General features: G+C 38.7%; 1 protein-coding gene across 2 annotated transcripts in view; it reads left to right on the forward strand.

The window, feature by feature from the left end:
- Positions 1 to 26,425, forward strand: part of KIF18A (kinesin family member 18A) — a 104,433-nt gene that overhangs the window by 35,649 nt on the left and 42,359 nt on the right. For both annotated transcript variants that reach the window (XM_043971764.1, XM_043971763.1), the window contains 4 exons: positions 8,086 to 8,248; positions 15,242 to 15,406; positions 21,135 to 21,256; positions 21,700 to 21,935. In XM_043971764.1, the coding sequence (XP_043827699.1) occupies positions 8,086 to 8,248; positions 15,242 to 15,406; positions 21,135 to 21,256; positions 21,700 to 21,935 (686 nt within the window). The remainder of the gene's footprint in view (positions 1 to 8,085; positions 8,249 to 15,241; positions 15,407 to 21,134; positions 21,257 to 21,699; positions 21,936 to 26,425) is intronic.

Consider the following 26,425-nt stretch of genomic DNA (forward strand, 5'->3'; position numbering starts at 1 on the left):
TTCACACACATCTTCTTCACCATTGTACATGGTATGATATACTCCTTTATCCCTTGTTTGGTTAAGAAATTTCCTCCTCTCCATAGTTGTAAAATAGAACTCATGTCAGCCTCTTATGATCTAGTTTAGGATCTTGTGTAATATATTGGTCTAATCCTGAATCTTGCCAAAGTGTTCTCTCATTTTGTCAGAAGTTCTTGTCAAAAATGGACTTCTGCCCCCAGTAATTTGTGTTGCTGGGTTGTTCAAACCCTGTGCTGCTGGCTTTTGACAGTTTGCTGCTAGACAGTATCCTCCCATGATCACTGTTTTTTAACCAGCAGCAAACAGGTTTCATTTCTCCAGCTTTACAGTGTAACTTCAGCTCTGGTGAGCCATGCTTTCTTCATTAGAAATTGTCTCACTTTTTGCCTTGAGATTCTAGACCTTTTTCTTTCTGATGCATTTTGTTATTATCATTAGTGCTAATATATCACTTTAGTAGTTTGGTATAGCACCGTCTACAAAATAGTCTAGGTAGTATTGGCATGGGCTGACTTTGAACAGTGTAGGCCTCACCAGTTTTTGGTCATTGTTTTCTAAGGATATTTTCTTTTTGTATTATGAGTCTTCTGTATGTCTAAGTGGGTTGTTGTTCTGTCATTTTAGTGATGTCCAACTCTTTGTGACCCCTTTTGGGGTTTTCTTGGCACAGATAATGGAGTAGTTTGCCCATTTCCTTCTCCAGCTCATTTTACAGAAGAGGAAACTGAGGTAAATAGGATTGTGACTTGCTCAGAGTCACAAAGCTAGTAAGTATCTGAGGCTGGATTTGAACTCAGGTCTTCCTGATTCCAGACCTAGCACTATATTCACACTGGCACCCAACTTTCCTGTCCATAGGCTTTGCTTGGACTGCATGTGTGTGCATGCACACACATGTGCACATGCACACAATTACTTCCCAGATATTTTATTTATTTTGTTCTATGGTTCTCTTCTTATTTTGTCTCTCCATAGTTTTTATATCATGCCATATATAACCCCCCCCATTCCTCCAAAAAAAGGGAGTTGGCTGCATGCCAACTCATTCTCTGTTTTTAGGCCAGCTTTTATAGCATGCATATTAGCAGTCCTTTCTGTGTTTGATAAAATTCACTTTTATGTCCATCTGACTGGGGTTATTTTGGGGGCATTTTGTGACTTGCTCGATGTCCTTCTGAAATTTGTTGGTTTCAAATCCCAATTTCTTGGAATTTTTTGTTTGATTTTACATTTCTTAGATACTTGTGAACTTTCCTTCAGATTCTCAGTTTGAGTGACGTGGAATTCTTCGGACAGTCATTTCTGTGTGAATTTACATGTAATATTAGAGTTGTTTATCTTCTGGCTCCTCCTTCTGAATCCTCTTTTTGTATTTTGTTTATACAAATTCTTAAGGAGACTAGGTGGTAGTTCCAGTCCCACTTCAGATTTGTATCAGCTGTATGACCCTAGACCAGTCACTTACCCTCTTTAACCTTCAGTCTGTAAAATGGGGATAATGTACCAACGTCCAGGGTTGTTGTGAGGATGAAAGGAGATAATAAATACAACCATCACTATGACCTTATTTGAAGATAGACATATTCACCAGCCACTGCTTTTATATTTCCAGTGAGCTTCAATATGTTGTCTGGTGTTTGTCGATTATCTTTGACATCGTTAAACCACTTGGTCCATACCTGGTTATGTCCTTCTTGTCCCATAGTCTGACTCTTGTGTGCCTGTGCCCCTCTTGATGGCATTTGCATCATCAATTCATTGGAGAGCTTGGGTTCATTTCTTCCTTTTCTTAGTCACCTAAATCCAATGTCAACAAGTAGACAAGAAACACTCCTTGCCTTCAATCTAGAAAGAGAACATGCCTGCACTCAATAAATAGAAGATGATGGGAGGAGATAGGGAAAGGACCTGGATGTAAAGAATTCTAAGAGAGGTAGTGAAATCACTGATTCAGCTCTTAATCCTTGCCAGGCACTCTGCTAAGTGCCAGGGACACAACTACAAGGCGTCCCAAAAGTCTTAGTGCAGTTTTAAACTCTCCAAGGATAAGGGGACAAGATTTAGAAACTTGTCCATTCCTTCTCTTTTCACTCTGTGTGTGCCTTCTTGGGTTTAATGTGTTTCTCTTATATAACACCCTGTTGTGGGGTTTTTTAAAGTACATTTCTCTATTCCCCCTTTATTGGACAATTTAACCCATTCACATAAAGGGTATTTCTTTTTAGTCAAATTTGTTTTTTTTTCATGTTAATACATGCAAATGCATACATGTACACTCAAAATTCTTTCTTGAATATTTTAGTCTCTGTAGGTTGTTATCCTTTTATTAATCTTACTCTATCCTCTTTTCCCAGTACCATTCCCAGTTAAGTTCCTTGAGTTTACTTTTATTGTCTCTCTCTGTGCCTCTGTCTCTGTCTTCCTTCTCTCTCTATTTCTCTCTCTCTCTCTCTCTCTCTCCCCCCCCCCTCCTTCCCTCCCTCTCTCTCTCATTTTGCCCTTACTTTTTTGTGTCTCTGGCTCTCTGGCTCTCTCTCTCTCTTTTTTTGCGGGGCAGTGAGGATTAAGTGGCTTGCCCAGGGTCACACAGCTAGTAAGTGTCAAGTGTCTGAGGCCGGATTTGAACTCAGGTCCTCCTGAATCCAGGGTCGAGTCCCTAACCTCCTTCCACCTCCACTCATCTCTTTCATTTCAGTGACATTTTGTTACTTTTCTAAAAAAATTTTTTTTTAATTCCTTCTTTTGTTTTCTGCCTCCTGCAGTCCTCTAGAAGTACAACAAGGTGCAGTTAAAAGTATTTGGTATCCCAAATGGGAGGGGTGTGTGGAGAGAAGAATCATATTCTCTTCCTTTTTCCTCATAGCTTATCCCTTTTAATGCCATGCTCTGTATCCCTTGAAGAGATAACCTGCTTTTTTCACCCTCTCTGCATCTTGCCCCTGCAGAGTCTCAGCCTCTCCTTGACCCTCCTACAAGTTAATGCCAAGAAGCTCAGCTTTGTCCTGTGTTCACCTATCATGTCTACACTACCCCCCCACCCCCCAGCATTTCTTGTAATGCCTTTATCTCACCCTCTCCGAACTCTCTTTCACTCATGATGCTGTAATGCCATTCCCTTTCTGTTGGCCATGCCCAAATTCTGCTCCCCTCTCTAAGGTCTTTGGCATAATATTCTATACTTAATTCTCCCACTGCCCCAAAGCCAAGGGGAAAAATTTAAAGTCTTTCATTGTCCTTACCTCTAGAACCCTGAACAGTCATTACCATATCCTCTGTCCCACCCTCATTTCTCCTCCTCTGAAAGGCATTTCTCTGAATTATTCTAAATATTTATATTAACTTTTGTTGTTATTGTTTTTTGCTCAGTTATTTTTCAGTCATATCTGACCCTTCATGACCCCATTTGAGGTTTTCTAAGAAAATGGTGTGTTTTACTCTCTCCTTCTTCAGCTCATTTTATTTTTTGTTTGTTTTTTGGGGGCTTTTGGGCAGGGCAATGAGGGTTCAGTGACTTGCCCAGGGTCACACAGCTAGTCAGTGTCAAGTATCTGAGGCCGGATTTGAACTCAGGTCCTCCTGAATTCAGGGCTGGTGCTTTATCCACTGTGCCATCTAGCTGCCCCCAGCTCATTTTATTGATGAGGAAACTGAGGCTTAGGTGAATTGCCCAGGGTCACACAGCTAGGAAGTTTCTCAGGCCAGATTTGAACTCAGGAGGATGAATCTTCCTGACTCCAGGCCTGACACTCCATCCACTGTGTCACCTGGCTGCTTTAGGAGTGGTCTGCCATTTCCTTTTCCAGTGGATTAAGGTAAACAGAGTTTAAGTGACTAGCCCAGGGTCACACAGCTAGTAGGTGTGTGAGGCTGAATTTAAACTCGGGTCTTCCTGACTCTAGGCCCAGCACATCCACTGAGCCACCTAGCTGCTCTTTATTTAATTTACTAATATCATATTTTACTAGGAAGAAACACCACCATAGAAGGCTTTAGCATCCAAAGAGTCCTGTACTCTTTAACAACAAAACAGATGGTGATGTAGCTCTTTAATGCCATTTCCATTAACAGAACCTTCTTGGTGGCTGGAAGTAGAACATCACTTCTGGCAGTTTGCTGTTCCCAAAGACTCCTGGACTTACATACCTATCATTGCCATTGGTCAGCAATTGGTGTTGGTGGTGACAGGAAAATATCTCAAGTATTTAGCTGATTGCTATAAATTCAGTTTATGTGTTTAATACCCCATTCACCTCTGGTTTCTTTTGAAGGAATAATCCGTTTTTCCCCCCTCCCCCAAATATTCAATTATTGTCTTTGATTTTTGTAAAATGTTATTTTGCGATGCTACCAGGTATTCTTCGCTGGAATATCATATTCCAATTTTAATGTGACTTGTTCTAATAAAGGAATAATTCCATGCTATGCTGATTTGCTCTTCCTGGATTTTGAAGAGCTTTTTTCCTTTCTGCTTGTGATATTTGAGGTGAAAATGGTAGTGATCCTTCTAGCCTTTTTCTCTCTCACTGGGCAGTCTGCCCAGGAGATCCCTTTATCTTCTAGCCCTTTTAGCAGTGCACTGATGGCATTAATCTTCTTTTTGTATTTTGATGGTATGGGTTCTCAAGGCAGCTAGATGATTTAGTGCATAGAGAAGTGTCTTTACCTGTGATGTCCAAATTATTTTTCTCTCTCCCTTCCCCCCCCTTTGGATAATTTTGATTTTGTTCAGTACAACACTACCATTGTTTTGTTATTCCTTATGGTAATTATATAATTGCCCAGTTATTTTAGTATTTATCTTGACTCAAGCTTTTTGCTCTCATTCCCTTTTTGTATTAAAAACTGTCTCACTCTCGGCCCTGATGTACAAAAAGTGTTTAACTTAGGAATTTTAAAATAAATATCTTTTGTGTTTGCAAAGAATACTTCATTCTACTTAAAGCAGATTTGGGATTTTTCCTTTATATTTTAATATTTGATATATATAATATGCTAGCATCTCTCATTTCTAATTTTTGTAGAACGCTCTTAGACAATTCAAATTAATTTTGGTATATAATGTTTTTCTTCATTCCTGCTGGTAAAAAGATTCTCCTTGTCATTGTATTTTTGGAGTTTAACAGGTAATTCACTTCAACAAACATTTATTTGTTGAGTCTGACTAAACTGAATTTTAAGTTCACCTTTTGTAACATACTCAGAATTCTTTTGATTTGCATTCTTTCTCTCAGTTTCATTACTTCTGGGATATGTTCTTATACCAATTCCTGAAATAAAACTATTGGATTCTTTTCTTTAGTTTAATGGAAGTCTTATATATAATTCTTATGTTTTATCTCTTTTCACTTTCTTCCCTGTCTATCGTTTTTTTCTCTGTACACTCCAGATATTTTTTGAGGTATATAATCTTTTGCATATGGCTTTCTGTTTCCTCTGTTCTTTTTACCATTCTCTCTAAGTCAGTATTTTAAAAATATTTTCTATGAATATTTTTAAAATAAGTTTTTAATTTCCCTCTTCCCCGCCCCCGCCCCCCCCCCAGATTAATTAGTATTTTTCTGTATCTTGAGAAAACGTTTTGTTTCTGGGTTTTTGATCGATCTCCACTTTTAAGATTTTATGTTTTCTTCATTGTCCAGATTCTTGTTTATTTCTTTGTGTTGCCCCAATCTGGTCTAATCTTCATTTATGGAGATCATTTTATGTGTGTTAGTATTGCTTTAAAAAGGGATGTTTCAAAGGTACTTGTTTCTACAAGAACAAGAAATTATTCCTTTATTAGAATTCAATATTTTATGTACTAACAAAACTGTAAATAGGGTTTAAAGTTCATAGAGAACTAACTAAAACCATTAAATTTTTTATAGGTAACTGACTTCTTTGTTAAACTCCTATTCAGTACCGGGTTTTCTGTTGTTTTAAGGATCAGTTATTTCATAAGTACCTGTCCAGGCAGCTAGGTTACCACCTAAGGTGCTCTGGGCCTGTAGTCAGGAAGACCAAGTGCAAATATGGCCTCAGACACTTACCATCTGTATGACCCTGAATAAGTCACTTAACCTCTGTCTGTCTGTTTACTCAGATGTAAAATGGGGATGCTTATAGCACCTACAATCCAGAATTGTTATGAGTTTCAAATGAAATAATATCTATAAAGTAGCCTGTCACATAGTAGATTCTTGATAAATGCTTATTCCCCTTTCCTCCCTCCAAAGATACAGATTGCAGCCCCTTCCCTGACTTAGCAGGAGGATGGCATGAACTGCTGTGGCTAAGCCGACAGTGCTGCCCCTTCTTGAGTTGAGCTGGGCTGTTCTTTGAATAGTAGGTTGATGAGCCGTTGCCAGGATTCTGCTCTCTGAGCCATGCTGGCTCCTTAGGACCAGCTAGAACTTAGCCTCCAGTGCCAGGGTCACCTGCACTGACATATCCAAGTTAGAGTCCTTGAAGAAAAAACAAATATTGTCATTTTATTGTTTCTTTTAAAAGAAGTTCTGGGAGGGGGTGGGGAGAAGGTATTTCTGTTGCTAATTTCCTTCTCTTTTGTCTTCCCACAAATCCAACCCAAGAGTTGACCACAAATTTGCAAAACTGACAGGTGTTCTAAGCCAGGTCTCTTGTTCTCAGATAAAATGGTGCATGGGAAATAAGCCACTGTCCTGTACGTGAAAACTAAAGAAAACTCATCCATTTCATTTACTGGCATTACTCTCGCTTTGACATCATTCAATGAACCTTCAGTGTCTGTCTTGCTCCCTTAATTATTCATCATCAGTTTGACAAAACTGCAGGGAAGTCAGCATGCTGTGGTTTGTGTTCATTCCCAGCAGAATTTCATTGAGAACTGTTGACACAAGGCCACAGTGTTTTTACCCCCTGAATCTTACAAATATATCTCTGAATCTGGCCAAAGGACACTTGTTTTAAAGCATACACCCTCTAGGCCACTCTTTTTTTTTTTTTAAGATCTTTCACTGTCAAATCTTTCTCTTATGACTATGCCTGTGCATAGCTGTTCAAATTATCACTGTAGCTGGGATCTGCCTGACTCTTGGGTGACCAAAAGCACAGATTTTATTTTTAAACAATCAAAACATCTTGGAGGCTTGTTCTTTGTTGACCCTGGAAGACTATGGAAATGCAGGTTCATTTCAGGGCTTCTCTAGGAGTCTTAAACTGTTTCAAAGGAATTTAGACATCAAAATTCTCTTTGGATTTGGGAAGAGAGCTGGCTTTGAATTGATGGGCTGGGGAGGTTACTGGGCCCCTGAGGAAGTGGACTGGAATCTCTGGGGAACCAGACCGTTGAGGATGCCCCATCAACTAGAGCACGTCTTTGCTACATCACAAAGGCTGAAACAAAAAACAGGCTGCCTGGTGATATTATTGAGGTGTTCTTGGGACTGCTTACTCCTTATTTCTGTATTATTGGCACATCAAAAAAACACCATTGATTTTATGTACCTGCTGCATATCTGATGGAAGATTGGAGTTGGTAGAAGGGTTCCAAGGAGGAACCCTTTTTTTCTTTTACAAACAAGCACAAATGTGTGATGTTCCCAGTCTGTCACATTGCATAACATCCTTCAAAATAATTGTTAAAAGATGTTGCCTTGAGAAAGTATCTCTGGATTCCTAATAGCTGAGACCATATTATTGCTGTAACTTGAGAAAGACAATTTTACTTGTATTTCTTAAAAATTATGTTAAGTGAGAGGCAGCTCAGTGGCACAGTGGATAAAGCACTGGCCCTGGATTCAGGAGGACCTGAGTTCAAATGTGACCTCAGACACTTGACACTTACTAGCTGTGTGACCCTAGGCAAGTCACTTAACCCTCACTGCCCTGCCCCCCCCCCAAAAAAAATTAAGTTAAGTGAAAACCTTATCAGTTGTGCCTTCCTTGGAGCCTATTTGTGTTCTAGAAGTAAGCATAGTAAGAGTCAGTGACCTAGACTGACGGACACAATCCATGGGATTGTGCAGCACCATTTTTATGTGAAGGGGTGACTCCATGTTCTTGAAGTTTAATATGCAATATGGTATTTGTTGGTTTTGGTAGGTTTCGAGGGATTTTAAATTGTTTGTTCCGGAACCGTGAAGAAATCAGACAAGAATATCTGAATTTGGAGATGTTGATTAAGGAAAATGAACTAAAAACATTCTACCAGCAGCAGTACCACAAACAAGTAGAAATGATGTGCTCTGAAGAGAAAGTTGAAAAGGTAATGGGCCTTTTGCAGCTGTGTCCTATGGCTTCCTTAGCACTAAGGGGTTTTTCCTGGCTTGCCTGTGTTGGTGCTGAGGGCAGCATCATTTTTATGCACCAGGAGTTGCTCTTTGTTGCCTGCACCAATGGGAAAAGATCTCTGTTTTTTAAAAAATCAGATATTTCAAAATGAACCTGACATCACAGTCAATGAAATGAGGAAATAATCTGAATTTGAAGAAAACAGAATAAAAATCATGAGAGCGTCTATTTTGTGAGTAATGATCACATTTTAATAACATGTCCTAAAAATGAGGAAACGTAGCGTAGTAGAGAGTCAAGACTTAAATTAACATGGAGTACCTGAGTTCAACTGCTATCTTTGATGCCTACTAGTTGAAAACCTGTGGTCAATCACTTCACTGCCCAGTGCTCCAGGCAAAAAAATAAGTGACAAAACCACTACCAGTCCGTACCAGTGAGGAGAGTGATACCTGTGAAATCAAAACTGTGCTTTCTTTCCCTGTACTTCCTCTACCCCCTGCCCTTCTTTACCCACCAGAGGCTTTACCCACTCTATATATTTGTTACATATTTTGTATTAAAAGATCTTTAAAACAAAAAAAAGCTAGACTTAAAAGACAATGAAAGAATGTCTTTTGTTTTAAACTGCTAGAAAATTCTCAGTTTAAACATTTTGAACATATTTTGTCTATATTTTTGACAACTTTCATGTTTTATAACTAACAGGTTTGAAATACTAATATTTAATTTTATTTAGATCTTTCATAATAGTGGTGAAATGGAAATCTTTAATAGACCTTTGGTATATTTCAAAGACTTTTGTTTTGTTTTTGTGGGGGTTTTTTTGTGAGGCAGTTGGGGTTAAGTGACTTGCCCAGGGTCACACAGCTAGTAAGTGTTAAGTGTCTGAGGCCAGATTTGAACTCAGGTCCTCCTGAATCCAGGGCCGGTGCTCTGTCCACTGTGCCACCTAGCTCCCCCGACATATGTTTTCTAATTTCTATTGTGTAGTAATTTTGAATGCATAATAGTAAGTACGGTCCCTTAATGTAGTATAGAATGGCCATTAACTATATGTCAATCATGAATAACTACCTTCTAGGTAATTTTCCCGCAAAGGCAAGAAAGTAGGGTGTGATTTCCTGTTGACATAGGAGGCTGATCATTATTTCTGTGTATTTCAGCTCTTGGGTATTCTCTTTAATCACTGTCCACAAATGTTTTGTTTCCTATTATATATAAAACATTGTGTTACATGTTGGAGGAAGTATAGAAACCTATGGTCCTGCCCCTGCTTTTCAGGAGGCAAGAAGTATTTAAGCATTCAAGAATTAATATTTGAGCTACTCCTTGAAAGAAGGGGCTTTCAATATTGTTTGCAAAAATGCAGCTTTGGGGAGATGTCAGAAATCCTCTAGATCAGTTTGGCCAGCATGAACTGTTCTTATAGAGAATAACTAAGAAGTTTGGGAGGTTAAAGTGGGGTTAGACTGTGTGTAGGTGACTTTGAAAGCCACAACAAGGATTGCTGGGCCAAGAGGCAGCAACAGAAACTTTATTATTACCCTTCAGATTCTTGCATGATTTAGTTAGGCAATACTATCAAAGTGGAGTTATCATTAATGATTATATTTTTAATAAGAATGTCATTTTGAGAAATTCAGTAAAACTTAGGTCCTAATGGAGCTTGGGCTTACCCTGAGAAACATCATTAAAGGGAAGTTCCAATATGTCATTCTTTTCTAGGAATTTCTCATTAAACCTAAGCATTTACAATTTAGTCTCTGCTTATACCTAAAGATTTTTTGCAGGGTTTTCTTACCAAGATAAAAATAATAATGAACATTTTGTTTATTTCAGGATTTGTCACCTATATCAGATTAAGTTCTCAAGTGTCAGAAGTACTTGTGCCTGTGGAGAACATTGAAAACCACATATTTGCATTATCTATGTCATATTGTTTTTTGCTTTTTTTGTTAAATATTGGACAATTACATTTTAATCTGATTTGAGCCGTAATTGGGAATGAATGTTTCAGGCCTTACTTATGTGCCCTGTGGGCCGCATGGTTGATGACACCTCTCTTTTAGACTGTTAATCTTTTGGAGAACTAACTCTTCCCCAGGGTGCTCGCGATCCCTCCCAAACTGGTGCCATCTTCAAATTGGACAAGTGTATCTTCTATCCTTTTGTCCAAGTCACTGATAAAAAGCTTAAACGGTTTGGTGTCAAACACATATTCCTGGAACATTCCACTGGCTTTGATTCATTAATACTGCAACTGGGACCTGGCCTTCTAAGACCATCTAATTGTTTTATCAACTAATCCACATTTCTCCATATTGCCTAAAAGAATAGTAAAAACCTATTTTATCTCCCGCTTTACTAAATTCCAGATAAATCCAGATATCTACCTCATCTACTAGTTTAGTAATCCTGTCAAAAAATTAAGATTAGTCTGGTTGTTCTTGATGAAGCCACCAAGCCATCCCTTTCTAATAACCGCTCTCTCTTCTGGTTGTTTGCTGACCCTCTTCTTATTGATCTTTCCTAGAGTTTTCCCAATAATTGAAGTTAAGCTCACTGGCCTGTATTTTATAGTCTGTTCTCTTCCCTTTCTTGAAAATTTGGACATTTGCCCTTCTCCAGTATTGTACTACTCCTTTTCCCCCTGATCTTTTAAATATTGCTTAGCAATGACACATGTGAATTCTTTCAGTTCCCAATGTGATATTTAAAATCTAAATGTGGGGTCACCTTAAATTAGAAGCTTTAGCACCAGCCTTTGGGCATTAAGCATTTATTAAAGCATACCAGGTATTCATGTGGAGTTCAGAAAGTTAAGAAAAGGCCTATCTAGCCTAGAGTTCAAGCCTCGTCGGGTTCTTCCTCAAGTCCTCCGCCACAAGCCTGCTTCAATCATGAAACTCCGTTAAACTGAGTGTGCAAGCTTTTTATAGGTCTGGAGCAGAGGCGGTCCTTACACACTGCTTCAAGATGATTGGTTGGCATCATCCAAATCCATTGGTTCACTGGACTTGAAGGTGGTCTCAAGTTGAGTTCAAAGTCCTTACCTTCTTAAGGGCCAGCCAGGTGTGGTTACAATCTAATTAACTTGGGGGCAGCTAGGTGGCGCAGTGGATAGAGCACCAGCCCTCGATTCAGGAGGACCTGAGTTCAAATATTGCCTCAGACACTTGACACATACTAGCTGTGTGACCTTGGGCAAGTCACTTAACCCCACTTGCCTCACATAAAAAACCCCAAAACAAAACCAATCTAATTAACTTGAAGTAGGCTAATCAGCAAAGTCAATCACTCTCACTTAGTTCAATCAGTTTAGATTAATCTTCAGGTTGGGCCTTTGAGTATCTGCCGAATCCCATTATTTTCTCACACCAAGAATGTAGTTAATGTGGGCTGAGTAATGCCTTGGTGCCTCTCTTTAATACTCCCACCTTATCTGACCCTATCTCACCTCCCTAAACTTAGATGAATTTTGTCTCTCTCTGTTTTGTCCTGTTGGGAAAATCAGACTCTACAGGTTTCATAATGATATCCTGGTGCCTGATAATGACAGCTGGATGTCTCTCTGCCTCCCCTAGAAATAGTACCGAGTTTGGAGTAGACAACCTTTATTTGAATCCAGCTCTGCTACTCACTCACCACATTCAGGATTTTGGCAGTTCCCTACTTTTCCACATCTCAGATGCCTCAACTCTAAAATCAACCAGTTAGACTATGGGATTTCTAAGGACCTTTTCAACTCCAAATCCTAGGATTCTAGGATTCTCTCAATTATTTTTCTCAAATCTGACCTTCTTCCCTTATATACCCAAGGGAATAGGGGGTCTTGATTTCTTCCTTGGTCCTTGGCCCATATTCTTTTTTTTCTGAATTTTCTTATCTAGCCACCTAACTGCAAATTTAGTTGCTGCTTATTTTTCAGTAGCTGCTTCTTGAACCAAATCTGAAAATTTATTCCCTTCTATAGTCAGTTGTCACCTCAGATTCACCTATGAGATCTGATGCTCCGTCAGGCTAACCAAAAGAAGGTAGACATCTTGGTCCCAGAGCACCATTAGGTTACCCTAATAAGATCCTCTAATGACAGAACCAAAGGGCAAGTCTGATCTATTTTGGGTCTGAGTCAAATATTATAAATCAGAGTCAAGAACTAGGTGTAGGCATGAATCAGAAGCTAGTCCTTAAATAGAGTCAAACCTACTTTTTGTTTTTTTAATACTTTATGGGATCTCTAGTCAGTCTGTCAGCTAACATTAAGAGTGTAGTACGTGCTAGATACTGTGCAAAGTGTTGGGGATACCCAAGAAAACAAAACCAACCCCCAAAACCCCTCAAACCAGTCCCTGGTCTCAAGAACTTCAGTCTCATGGGAAAGACAAGATACAAACAACTTTGTCCATATAGGATAAAGTGACAGTAGCCCCAGACAGAAGCTTCTGAGATTGAGGAGGAATAGAATAGATTTCTTGCAGAAAATGGAACTACAGTTGAAACTAAAAGAAAGCCAAGGAAGTTAGGAGATAGGGATAAGGAAGAAGTGTCCCAGGCATAGGGAGAGCCAATGAAAATGTCCAAAGTGAAGAGATGAGGGTTGTCTGTGTATCCTTGTAGCTTTATCAGCTCAGCACAAGCAAAGCCCAAGAAAGAAGATAAATTCAGACCAGAGAAAATGCCATGAAACTTGAATTAGGACCCAGAAAGATTTCAGTGAGATAGAATGATGGGTTAAATCCAATAAAATGTACTTCCTAGATGTCACTGTAAATTCTTACACATTTCTAAAATCACTTATTACAGATATCCTAGTGGACTACACTTTCCAGATGAGTGAGCCCTGTTGTGTGGCAGCCAAAAATGTACTGTCTTTCTTAGCCCTTTGAAGAACAGGGGTTATTGTGTCTTATTTCAGTTTTGTACTGGCTCCCCCAATAGAGTATAGCTTTGTACAGAATTGACAATATGTTGTCGAATTGAACTAAACTAATAGAAATATAGTGTTCAGAAGATGAGAGATGATAGTCCCACTCTATCTTGATGTAATAAGATCCCAGGTGAAATACTGTATTCTGTTCTGGACACTGAGTTTAAAAAGAAGAAACTTTGAACGACTGGAGGTTGTTCAGAGTGGAGTGACCACAGAATGAAGCCCTCAATCAATAAGCTTTCATTAAGTGCCTGTCATGTGCCAGACACCATGATCCAGAGAGAAAAACAAGACTGTCCCTGCCCGGAAAAGAGCTCCCATTCTGCTGGAGTCATCAGTGATCTATTTTACCATCATAGAGTCAGAAACGTGTCCAACTCGGACTCTTTGAAGGAAGTAGCAGTGTTTAGCTTCAGGAAAAGACTTGTGGGGCAGCTAGGTGGCGCAGTGGGTAAAGCACTGGCCCTAGATTCAGGAGGACCTGAGTTCAAATGCAGCCTCAGACACTTGACACTTGACACTTGACACTTAATAGCTGTGTGACCCTGGGCAAGTCACTTAACCCTCATTGCCCTAAAAAAAAGAAGAAGAAGAAGAAAAGACTTGGGTTCTAGCTCCTTTGTTGTCACTACCTTTTCTGCCAGAACACCCAAGATAACTGCCATGGGGGGATCAAGGGCCTTGAGTTCATGCCTCATGTGTAATATGGGAAAGAACTGTATGTGGGTCTGTTGAGTTGGGGGTTGGGGGTGGGGAGAGACTCAGTTGGGTCTTAAGGGATATCTTCAAGTATTTGAAGCCCTGTCACACGAAAGAGGGAAAACCTTTGTTCTGCTTGGTCCCAAAGTGACAGAATTAAGAACAATAGATGACAGTCTCTGAGGCAGATTTAGCCTTTGTGCTAGAAAACCTTCCTGGCAATTAGAACTATATAAAAGGGCTATTAGCAACTGAAGGAAAAAGTGGGATTCCTCTCATGGACATCTTTGAGAAAAGGCTGGATAACCTCTTGTCCTGGAAGCTGTAGGGTAGATTCTTTTTTTTTCCCCCTCAAGGCAATGGGGGTTAAGTGAGTTGCCCAGGGTCACAGGGCTAGTAAGTGTCAAGTGTCTGAGGCCGGATTTGAACTCAGGTCCTTCTCAATCCAGGGGCAGTGCTTTATCCACTGTGACACCTAGCTACCCCCATGTAGAGTAGATTCTTGTTCAACTTGGGGTAGAGGCTCTCTGAGATCTCTTCCAACTCTAAGATTCTGTAATATTAGGTAAATAATTGTAGCCTTCAGATTCTTCACCTATGAAAGTGACTGGATGAGCTAAATGGTGATCATTTCTAAGGTCCTTCATGCACTAATATTTGAGGGATAAAAACCATGTCTCTCCCGCATGTATTAATGAACATACCACTCTGAATGGTGAGCTCTCTGTCACTAGAAGTCATTCAGAATGTCTGAATGACTGACAGCTTGTTGGAGGTATCGTAAAGAATATTTATTTATCAGATGGAGTGGTGGGGGCAGGGGGGGATACTCCTGATGACTTCCAAGGTTCTTCTCAACTTTAAAATTGTATTTGTTGATTCAGGGTAGGATTTATGCTTGCCTCGGTGTCATATGAGGTGATTTAAGCACCACAGCGAGAACCTGAAAGATGCTTTCGGGTTTTAGCCTATTAAATGGAATGTATTTTAGTAGAAATAATTTCAATCTTTAATTTAGCCATCATGATTCTTAAAGCCATGAACTCATTATATGAAATTTTATAAAAAGTGATTCAATTTCCTGTTTTCCTGCCTGCAATTGTAAAGATTTCAGGAGGAAAATAGCTCCTAAATATGAAAGCATAACCTAACTTAATTGACTGAAATGGCATCCCTACAAAGTACGTTATTTTACCAGCCTTATATAGATCAAAGGGCATTAAAATAGCACTGAGTTTTTGATTATGGAAAACCAAGAAATCTTTCATTTGATATAGACCTCAGCACTCCGAACACTTGGCACCATAATTTCCTTTTTAATATGTTGTATTTCAGGCCACTTGCAAACGGGATCATAGGCTTGCAATGCTTCAGAGTCGTCGCTTTCACCTAGGGAAAAAAAGAGAAGAAGAAATGAAGCGCTTTCGTGAAAATACTAACTGGCTTCATCGAGTTGAAAATGAGATGTGTCTCCTGAGCAAGAATGGCCCTGTGTCAAAGGTACAGAGTGGTTTTTACATTCAAGTGTGCTTTTTCGAAGCTTGAGTTCTATGAATTGTTGCCAGTTTTAAGCAAATATCTTTCACTCAATGATTTTCCCAAGCCATGAACCTATTAAAAGTTCATTTGCCTTTAATACAGACTAGACCTTCTGGCTGACTCATAATCTGATGCTTTGCCTTTTCTATAGTTCAAAAGATTCCAGTTATCTGTGTAGTTCTTATTACACTTCAGTAATGAGAGCCTTATATAGACTAATTCCTGTGTTACACTGGGACTGATCTATTTCAAACTTGATTTTAGGATTAATCATCTGGTTAATTTTAATCCAGCTCTAAATACTGATTTTTAAAGTAATAAAATATTTATTCTTGCTCTTTCTGTTTAATATATAAGAAATGCCTTTCAAAGTCTTTGGCTTCTTGGAATAGTAAAGTGTAAATCGAAGCTAGGAAATTCCATCTGAAATGATCAAACAGGTTATTTTGAGAAAGGGTAGCCATGCGTCAGTGTTAGAAGTAGTAATTTTTGTTGCAGCTTTATTTCCCTTATGTAATGTTTAATTCCTTTTATGGAAGAACTTTTTTTTTTTTTATTTCAAACTCCAGAGAATCATAGAATTAGAGCTGGTAGGGATGTCAAGAGTTCATCTCATTTTACTAATGTGTAATTTAGGGCCCAGAGAAACTAAGTGATTTGCCGTATCTTACACAGAATTTACACAGGTTAGCAAGTTATAAGCATCAAGCAGGATTCAAAACCAGGTCCTCAGTGTCCAATGATTTTTTTCTTCATTATGCCATTCTCTCCATCTTTCAGCATAGCCCAGCAATGAGAATCACCAAAATTCTTTCTTATGTCTTTTTTGAAACCCCAGAACAGCTGTGGAGCCAAAGTGCTGTTGTAACAAATGTCCCTACTTTTAAATAGAAACCTCGACCATTCTTGTAAACACACTTACAGTTGTTACATGTGTTAATGCTTTAGGTTTCTTTGAAGAAGTTCCTTTGCTGACCATCAAATGCCATCCTGGTGGTTGGTGTCTTCCAAATGATCTCACATTCTAACAGGGTTCTCAGAAAAGATCCCCAGCGTTAAGGTTGGCAAAGCCAAGTTCAGCTCTTTTCTTTGGCGCTCAGGACTGGGATGACCTTAAAGTCACCCAGCCTCCCAGGGCATCACTTTGTTCCTGTGTAGCATAAAGATCTGTGGTAGCTTTCAGTATATTCAGGAATGGACAAAGATGGTTTTCTGGCTGGTTCTAGTATCATTTTTTACCTTCAAAACCACACCCTTAGTTGAGGATGGTGTAGTTAGGCTATTCTAAAGCTCACTTACAACATTCATGTCAGGAACATATTGATCAGCTTCCTGTCCCCCACATGACTTTACTGATGTTAACTCAGCTTAGTAATCAATTATTAAGTACCAGTGTGGTAGGCCCTGGGGACACCAAGGTTTAAATATGACCCACCCCCTGTGCCGGAAACATTTGTTCCAATTGGGAAATGAGACAAATACAACATGTTCTAAGATAAGTATGATACAAGGTAGACAGTAACGTAAGCAATGGAAAGTTCAGACAAACTCTCTGCCACTATTTGAGGAAGACTGGTGTGCTAAGACCTTGAAGGAAAAACTTCAGAAAGTCTCTTATGGAGGACTTAACACCAGAGGTGAGCCTGGGAGAAAGAGAAACTATCTGAAAAATTGAAATAAAGCCGGATTTTCCTCCAGGTGCGGGGGAAAGAAGAGACAGATGCACCAAGGTAGAAAATAAGGCACATTGAGAGGGATCTGAGAGCTGCTGGTAGATGACAGGGCACAGCATGTGCTCAGTGCTTGTAGGTATTTCTAGGGTGATCCAAATCCTGCGTAATCTGTTGTTACCAGTCTTACTTTTATGCCCATCATGTCAAAGAAGTGCAGTCTACTTAATAGAATCAGGGAAAGAATTCATTTTAAGTGTAGTGAAATAAGAAAATGTCTCTCAAGCGATTGCCTGCAATGGCAAAAAATAGTCCCATTTTCAGATTTCAAACAGATTTTGTAAAGACATTCTGAACAAGCTCCTGCAAAAGAAAATAGAATATCTCTTCAGTATAATTGGTTTCATGAACTAGGCTTTTTCCTAAAAAGCTTTCTCTACATCAACTCAGATTTCATATATGGAAACCCTAGCGAAGGAAAACCTAAGGATAACCATTTTGAAATGGGTCCATTCTTCTCTAACAGCCTCAGCCAGAAAAGCCTAATAGTCTGTCTCTTCTTTGTTTTTAAACCAGAAAAACCTAATAGTCTGTCTCTTCTTTGTTTTTAAACCAGATAAACAGAAGTTCCCACTTTAACTCCCTGCTTGGAACTGCCTCCTCTATTCCTTCCATTTATCTAATTACTCCTCTTTCAAGAGCTAGCTGAAGTCCTACATTTCTCAAAGGAGAGAGAGCCTTTTTCAAGCTACATATAGACCATGGTCTCCTTTGAACTTATCTATACCACTTCAGCTTGGACCATACGTGTCCTTTTTGTATGTCTAGCACACTGTGCCTTGTCCATTAAGATTCTTCTTGATGGTAACGCAGCATTCACACAGCCTCAGGTGGTAGCCTTGTTTGGTAGGAGGAAATAAGACAGCAGCCTCTCAGAAGTACAATGAAACGACTTCTGTTAAAACATTGAGTTAGGAATCAAGGCCTGTTATGAAAAGGGAAAGCAGCCATGATATGAAAGAGATTGGATTTGTTCTGTTTGGTCCAGAGGGTAAAGCTCAGAGTAGTGGTTGGAAGATACAAAAATACAAACTTAGGCTTGATGTAAGAAAAACCTTCCAAATAATGGGAAATATCCAAAAGTGAACTGGGCTGCTACCTTGGAGGTTGCCTAGACTTACCCAGATAACCATTTGTCATGGATTTCTTAACTGCTAAATCTTTTCTTTCTTTTCTTTTTCTTTTTCTTTTTTTTTTTTTTTTGGTGAGTCAGTTGGGGTTTAGTGACTTGCCCAGGATCACACAGCTAGTAAGTGTCAAGTGTCTGAAGCCGGATTTGAACTCCGGTCCTCCTGAATCCAGGGCCGGTGCTCTATCCACTGCACCACCTAGCTGCCCCAACTGCTAAATATTATTAGACCTTTTTAGTCCATCTTCTACTCCTTAAATCTCTCAGTGCTTCCTTCTCACTCCACATTCTCTCTTAGTGGTCCTATCAGTTCCCACCAGATCCTATCAGTCATCTTTTCTACATATCTAGCCTTCATCTCAATCCAGATCCAAATCACTGATTGCCAGCTGGACATCTCTACCCTGATGTTTCAGCAGCATCTTAAGTTCAAAGTGTTTGAAACAATTCGTTGTCTATCACTTTAAATTCATCCTTCCTCCAAAATTCCACGTTATTATTGAGCAAACTACCATCTCTACTATCCTAATCGTGCAGATTGTTCATAAGATTGGAGCTATCTTTGCATTTTCCTTCTCCTTTTCTCCCCTGTTCCACCCCGCCTCCCCCAACACACACACACACACACACTAATTCAATCAAACATCAAGTCTTGCCCATTCCACCTCCATAAAAACTCCATGAGACTCTACCCCCTCCTCTCCACTCATACTGACTGTCCTAGCCAAGGTGTTGATATCGCTTCTCATCTGGCATATTGCAGTAGGTTCCTAATAGGTCTCCCTGCTTTTAGCCATCTTCTACACAGCTACCAGAAATCCACTTCCTTAGGGACAAGTTTATTCATGACGTTACTTTCCTTTTTGAGATTTCCATGGCTCTCTGTTGTCTCTAGAGTAAAAGACAAACGCCTTAGGCTGATATTTAAGGCCCTCCACAATCTGGCTCCAGCCAACCAGATCAGTCAGGTTGCACCTGACTTGGAATCAGGAAGACCTGAGTTCAAATCCAGCCTGAGACACTTAGTAGTTGTGTGAGCAAAGCATGTAACTTATGTCTTCGTTTCCTCAGCTATAAAATGAGGATAATAATAGGCTCCCAGGGTTGTTGTGAGGATTAAATGGTATTATATAAAGTGCTTCAAAATATGCAAAACCTTGCATTTAACTTTCATATAAATTGAGGTTTCATTTGTAATGAGAATATCCATATTGATATGGTTTAGGTCTCTCCAGTTTGTATTTTACCCTCAAGACAACAGAGAGCCATGGAAATCTCTCCAATTTGGTTCCCAGGCCTATATTCCATTGGCAAGGCCTTTGAAAACCCATGTCATCCCCATAGCACAATAAGGTATCCTGTGATATAAGCGCCATTGCTGTAATTATGCATTTTTAAAAAATATATTGTTTGAAAAATTCATTTCAGGAGACTATCTTCATTGCTCTATTTCATTCCCCTTTAAAACTTAATCATATTGTTGATTTCTTTATTTTCTTGAAATGAGTATATTTTATGGGAGAATTCTAATTATTTGGGTAAGGTATTGATTATATTTTCTTAGTGGTATAGGAAAATTCTCAGGGTGTGGATGAGGGTATTTCTTTTTTTTTTTTTTTTTTTTTTTTTTTTACAGGGCAATGAGGGTTAAGTGACTTGCCCAGGGTCACACAGCTTGTAAGTGTCAAGTGTCTGAGGCAGGATTTGAACTCAGGTCCTCCTGAATCCAGGGCCAGTGCTCTATCCACTGCGCCACCTAGGTGTCCCAATGAGGGTATTTCTAAGTAGAAGTTACAAACTAAGAGGTTCATCTTGCCTTAAAAAGTAAATGGGATTTTTACACTATTCGTTTTAAACTCTTTGCCGTGTCATTTTTTATGTATCTTAATCTATTTTTTTTTCCCTTGAAAATTGCCACAGAACCTTTTTTTTCCCCTTTCATGTTGGAAACATGTCAGTTGAACACCTCCCAAAAGTTTTCTAAATAAAACAAAACAAAAGTAGAATGAAAACGAGACAGAAAAAACCCTCATGTTTTCCTTTCCACATCTAAAAGATACGGCTATCTCAGAGAACAGGAAGCAGCATCTGGGAACATTGGGTTCCCTGGGGCTGGTGCCAGTAAGGGGCACTTGAGGCCTACAGTTATAAGGGCAGGGCCACCCTATTCCCTGGCTTAGCTGGCCCGGGGGGATAAATCAGGAAGCAAGCAGGTGGTGTCTGAGTCTGTGTGCACAAAGGAGGGTGGGGAGGAGTCTGAAGGTACAAGTAGATAGCATTTCACCAATGCCAAATTAATACTCTATCTGGAATCTTTGGGACTGAAAAGAACATATGCCTGGGAAAAAGGGGAGCTGGAGGAAGAAGGATTAGGAGGCAGTGCTAAGAGGCTGTCACGAAACAGTGAATGTGTATGGGGGCACTCAGGGCATGGTTTTCCAACAGGAGTTGCCTGGCATGTGGTTTTCCACCCACAGGACCATGAGGGTGTAGTCAACCTTTTACTTGACAAAATGTATGATCAGAAAAGGAAGTAGGGTGATCCGTAGCCAGGGCACGGGACAACATCAAATGGGAAGCTCACCAAGTAGGCAGACACCTAGAGAAAGATCTCCAGTCAGTTGGGTCAGTCCTCTATGGAGCAAGTGTTTTATGGGATGGATAGTTTGCATATGAATCAATCAACAATATATTTACTAATGTTAATCAAAAGATTCTTATTGAAACTTTTGTTTTGGATAATAAAGTTTTTCACTGATCATTTTAGAGTTGGGCATTAAGTTTCTTTGTACAACCTTTCATTGCTTGTTTGACCCTCCTTTTTTTCAAGGAGCTCAGTAAAGATATCCATGACTACCACTTGAAGCTTGAGATAAAAGACTTAAAAACGCAGATCAGACACGTGATGAATCTCGCCTCTCTTCAAGAGCAGCAGCATAAACAGACAGAAAAGTAAGTCGGTGTAGTTTTATTTTGTGGAACTTCTGGACAATCATCCACACCACCCCTCTCACTTTGGAGAGGAGGCAGCTTGAGGCCCAGAGAGGTAGTGCCTTAGCCAGTATGGCTTACCTTTAACTGAAAAGCTTGTTTTCAAGTAGCATATTCAGAGCTGTTGACCATTAGAATACCCATTAGAAATTAATATTGTAACATTTTGAAGATAATATTTTCTCTTTTCTGACTTTACTTAGAATCATGAAACTTATTTTTCTTTTTTTAAAACCTCTCTAGCTCTGCTGGGAGATCTCCGTGTTTTTTTTACTTCTTCTGGCTGAGGAACAGTTTATTTATCTGGCCACTCAAATGCAACATTGTGATTTTCATGAGCAGTTTTACTGTTTTAAGAATATTTCCTCTTAATTCTAAGGTGTATTTTCCCTTGCTTGCTGTAGTCTGCTGAACACTTTGCTCCCAGTCCTAAGAAAACAGCATGGGGCGTTAAAAGAAGCTGGACTGGCAAGTTCTGCTTTTGAATCCGACTTTAAGGAAATTGAGCATTTAGTGGAGCGCAAGAAAACAGTTGTTTGGGCCGACCAAACTCATGAGGACCCAAAGCAAGCTGCCCTGCCAGAGATGACTGCTCTAATGGCATTTCCAGAACTAGAACCAAACCGATCCATTCCAAGCTGTAAGTAGACTTGGTTTTTCTATTAAGAACATTGTCATTGCTGATATTTAACTTTGCCTATGTCTTGTTAAATTTCTTATGGATTAGAATTGTTCCATGAAGGCTAAAGGGGAAAACATATACAATTTGTTGACATACTGCCTGTGTTCAGCATTCTGAAGGGTAGAAGTGTTCCACATGATTGATTTTTTGAAATTAAAAGGGTTTTTATCTTTAAACAGTAACTTTCTAGATATCTTTACACCATTTGTGAACATTTTATGAACATGAATATGTATGTGTATGTATATATACATATATTTATATGTATAATGTATTTCTTCAACTTCTTAAACAGCATATGTACCAAAGACAATTCAACCCTTTCTTGAGGACTCGGATCCATCATTAAGAATTCTCCCAATTTCACTGTAACCCAATGATTACCCGCTCAGAAAGAAAGATCATGCTATTTCCCCTCCATTAGTGGCCATGTACTGCTATGCTTGGGGGGAATTCTTGTGTCACCCTTTCATCCTTGTCACTTCCATTTCGATTTACTTTGTATGAGTTTTTGAATCTTAGCATAAGGTCCTTGAGAACAGGCATCGTCTCCTTCCTTGTTTTTGTAGCCCCTGGGGCTAACACAGTTTCTGGCACATAGGAATTGCTTAATTCATGATGATTGACTGTTGAAACCTTTGTTTTTCTATTACCTGCATTTCTGACTATATCCCTGAGCCATCCTTTGTAACAAAGAGTAAAAAAAAAAAATAGAAAAAACATTCACATAAACCTAACCTTTTTTAAAAATTTTTTTTAAATTAATAAAGTATTTTTTTCCCGTTACATGTAAAGATAGTTCTCAACTTTTGTTTATACAAGCTTTCCAATTTCAGATTTTTCTCCCTCCCTCCCCTCCCTCCCCTCCTCCCCTAGACAGCAGGTAATCTGATATAGGTTTATATATATACATATATATATATACATATATATATATATATATATATATATATACATATACATATATATATACATATATACATAGACACATAGACATATAATAACATTAATGTTAAGGGTTAAAATTCTAGCTAGTCTGTCTAAAATATCTAATGAGTGGTCGCCAATAAATTATAAGCTTTAGCAAGAGTTAGACTTTTAAGCATTTATTAAGGAGAATAAGAATTTGGTAAAGAGAGAGAGAAAGGCCTAGATTCCTATCTATTAAAGGGAGAGCACATTTCTAGCTCCGCTCTCCGCCAGAGTCCAGAGGAAAGAGAGCGCGAGACTGAGCGCCAGTCTCTTCCTTCCTCCTCCCACTAGCCCACGTCACTTCCTGACTCCTGGTCTTGCCCTCAAAGACCTTCCCTTCATGGGCAGAACTCTTCTACAGTAAGTATCCAGCAGGTGGCGTCATTCCAATCGTTACAGTCCCCCCTGTTGTTCCTCAAGAAACAAAATGTTTCCTTGACGGAACAGTAAAAACAATATAATAACTATTGCTAACTAATAATATGTGAACAACAATATAGAAAAGGAAGAGAGGAAAGTTTTGTCCAGAGGGGCGATTTTTTTTTTCCTCATGAACCGACGCTTTGACATTAGTCTTGCAAAGGGAGGGCCTCTGCAGAGAATACATGTTACAGATGGTGTATATTATAACAGAAAGAGAAAAAAAACCAACAAAAAGAACAAATCAAAACTGTTCATTTAAAGTCTCTGAAAGTCTTTTCTCAGATGTCCTCTAGGTGTAGTCGTGGAATGGAAGTCTTTTCAGGGGTTGATGTGTGGATACTGGTAATCAGCCAGGAAATTTCCTACAAAATTGAGCTTAACACAACTTTAAAATAGCTTTGTCAATAATCAAATCAAACAATGAAAGTTCTCAAAAACATGTCTAAGGGAATTCAGAATCTTAGTTGTTACACATGAAACATATAATAAAACAAAAATTGAACCATTCTTTAAAATTATAATATTACTATAGTCCCCCCTTATGGAGGGTATTTGAGAAGACAATTGCTGCGATATTAATTTTTAAAAATAATTTTTATCTTTGTTTCATCACTTTTTGCATCATCTGCCTAATTATCCTCATGCCATTATGAGAAATTAGAAAATCTAATATAATTGGTAACAGGTGTCAAGGCCAAATTCAACACTGTTATTTATCATGACACCTGAGATAATTATGGGGGTTACCATAAAAGAACAGAGAAATGATGGGATATGAGCATTCCCACACTTGAGCAATATGTACTGCCCATACAGTATGCCAGGCTTAAAATAGGTGGATGGAATATATGTCCATGCCACCGAACATATTGGAAGAAACTGAGTCAGACTTAATCAGATGCATGGGATTGAGATGTCCATGGCATCAGGCATATAGGAGGGAGCATAGAAGCCAGGTGTAGAAGTGAGATGGGTGGGATGAATACTTCCAGCCATCTGTACAATATTGTGGGGAAAAAGAGAATAAAATATTAAACCAAGAGAATCCAACCTCAACATTTGTCAAAAGCCGTTCCCTCGGCCATACCTTGACTTCATGCATGTCTCCCCTCATGTGACAGTTCAGTGTCTGCTCTTGCATGTATTCCTCTTGTGATTGGATGGCATCTTGGCCAACTGGCATCTGATAACTCAGAATAAAGGCAATTAATGTCTTAAATGATAAGTTCCCATAATCCAAGTCTCATATGGATTTAAAATTGAGGATAATAAATGATTGCAAAAAATGTGAATACATCTTGACTCAAAATATAATATATAATTATGCAACAATTTCAAATAATACCCTTTTTTTTTACTTAGTATACAATTACTTTTGTGAAAAATCAGAACATACTTAAATACAAGTTAAAGCACAACAGAATCTCAAAGAACTTTTTTTTTTTGAAAAAAGAAAACTTTTACAAATGTTCCCCTCTTTTTTTTTTTTTTTTGGAATATGCTTATCAAAAATAATACTTCTAGAATCAATTTACACTTGCCATGGCAACCAATTTGCCAGGGAAATGCTTTAAAGAGTTTGATCAAATAATCAGTTGAGAAAAAATAACAAAAACAAACAACTCAGAATATGGGAGCACAATACTCCTAGAATTAACATTGTATTATGAAATCAAAACCATCTTGCCATGTTTCAAAATTAGATAGACAAATGAATAGAAGAAAATACAAATGGAACAATAAAAGACAGTGAAATTCAAACTAAGGAAATCTAAATGAATATGAACTTAATATCAATAAGAGTATTATAAAATATAAACTTGATCACATGACTATAAAAAGCTTTTACAAATATTCTCCTTGTTTTAAAAACTAAGTATAAGACACAATCTCAAAAGCATGAAAATCTCTATGAAAATAAACCCATACCATTAATTTCAAAATGTATATATAATAGCATAGAAATCCTATGTAACCTCTGAACTGACATTAATACTCTGAGTGAATTCAGAACACTTTTGATTCCGATATCTAAAATCCCCAACACTCGTATCAATACCTTGCTGCTTACTTCTACATTTCTCTAAAATATATACCCTTCCATGGCAAAAGAAGCAGAGTCTTGAACTATGTTGATGGTTGTCATTCTTATTCAGTTTAAGTTTTTCTTCTTTAACCCCTTTATATTGTCTGTCAGTCTTTTCACCATACAAATGCTTTATAAGATTACTAATTAAAGACAAAAGCAGGTTAGCAAAATTATGAACAAAACAAGCATATCTGGAATTTAAAGAGTTTTCTAAGATTGTCTCAAAAGCACAGCCAGGCCGGGGAAGGGCTGAGCCTGAAGCTGCAAATGCAGGTAGAAAAAGTTGAGCATGCGCATCAGATCTCTGGACTTCCCAGGCAGGGGAAGCAATGGGCTTGGCCATAGGAGGAGTAGAGGGTGGGGTCTGGAGAGGAGGGGAGGGACCAGAGCAATTTGAATCAGACTTGATTTTGAACTCAGGCCTGGATTCCTCTTCCCCCACTTTGCCTCCAGGTGCTAGGGGATTAAAAGCTTCTAGAGGGTGGGTCATTGCCTCCAGGCATGCAAAATTAGAGCAACAATTAGTGTTAGAACTGGGAAAAGCTGCGGGAATCTCTTCAGGTTTCTCTGAAAAAGCATGGTTGGGAGAGGGAGAGATATTTCCTTGTGTGAGTAAGTTGCTGGCTCTTTTAACAAAAATAAAAAGAAAAATAGAAAATCCACAAAAACAAAGCATTAACATGATCTTATCTCCCATTTGTCTGGTTAAACAGACCAAAATCAAAAATAGGATAATTAGGGAGTTTAAAAGGTCCATTCGAAAAAATTCAAAGGAAAAACACAGCCAGTACACCAGTACTTAGCAGTTAAAGGGAGAGGGAGGGGAAATTTCTTACCCAACCAGCAGATCAGAAGAAGACTGAGGGTTAGCTTTCCTCTTCGTGGTCAGCCATCTGTTAAGGGTTAAAATTCTAGCTAGTCTGTCTAAAATATCTAATGAGTGGTCGCCAATAAATTATAAGCT

The sequence above is a fragment of the Dromiciops gliroides genome, chromosome 6, assembly GCF_019393635.1.
Source record: "Dromiciops gliroides isolate mDroGli1 chromosome 6, mDroGli1.pri, whole genome shotgun sequence".
In the NCBI taxonomy this organism is placed as follows: Eukaryota; Metazoa; Chordata; class Mammalia; order Microbiotheria; family Microbiotheriidae; genus Dromiciops; species Dromiciops gliroides.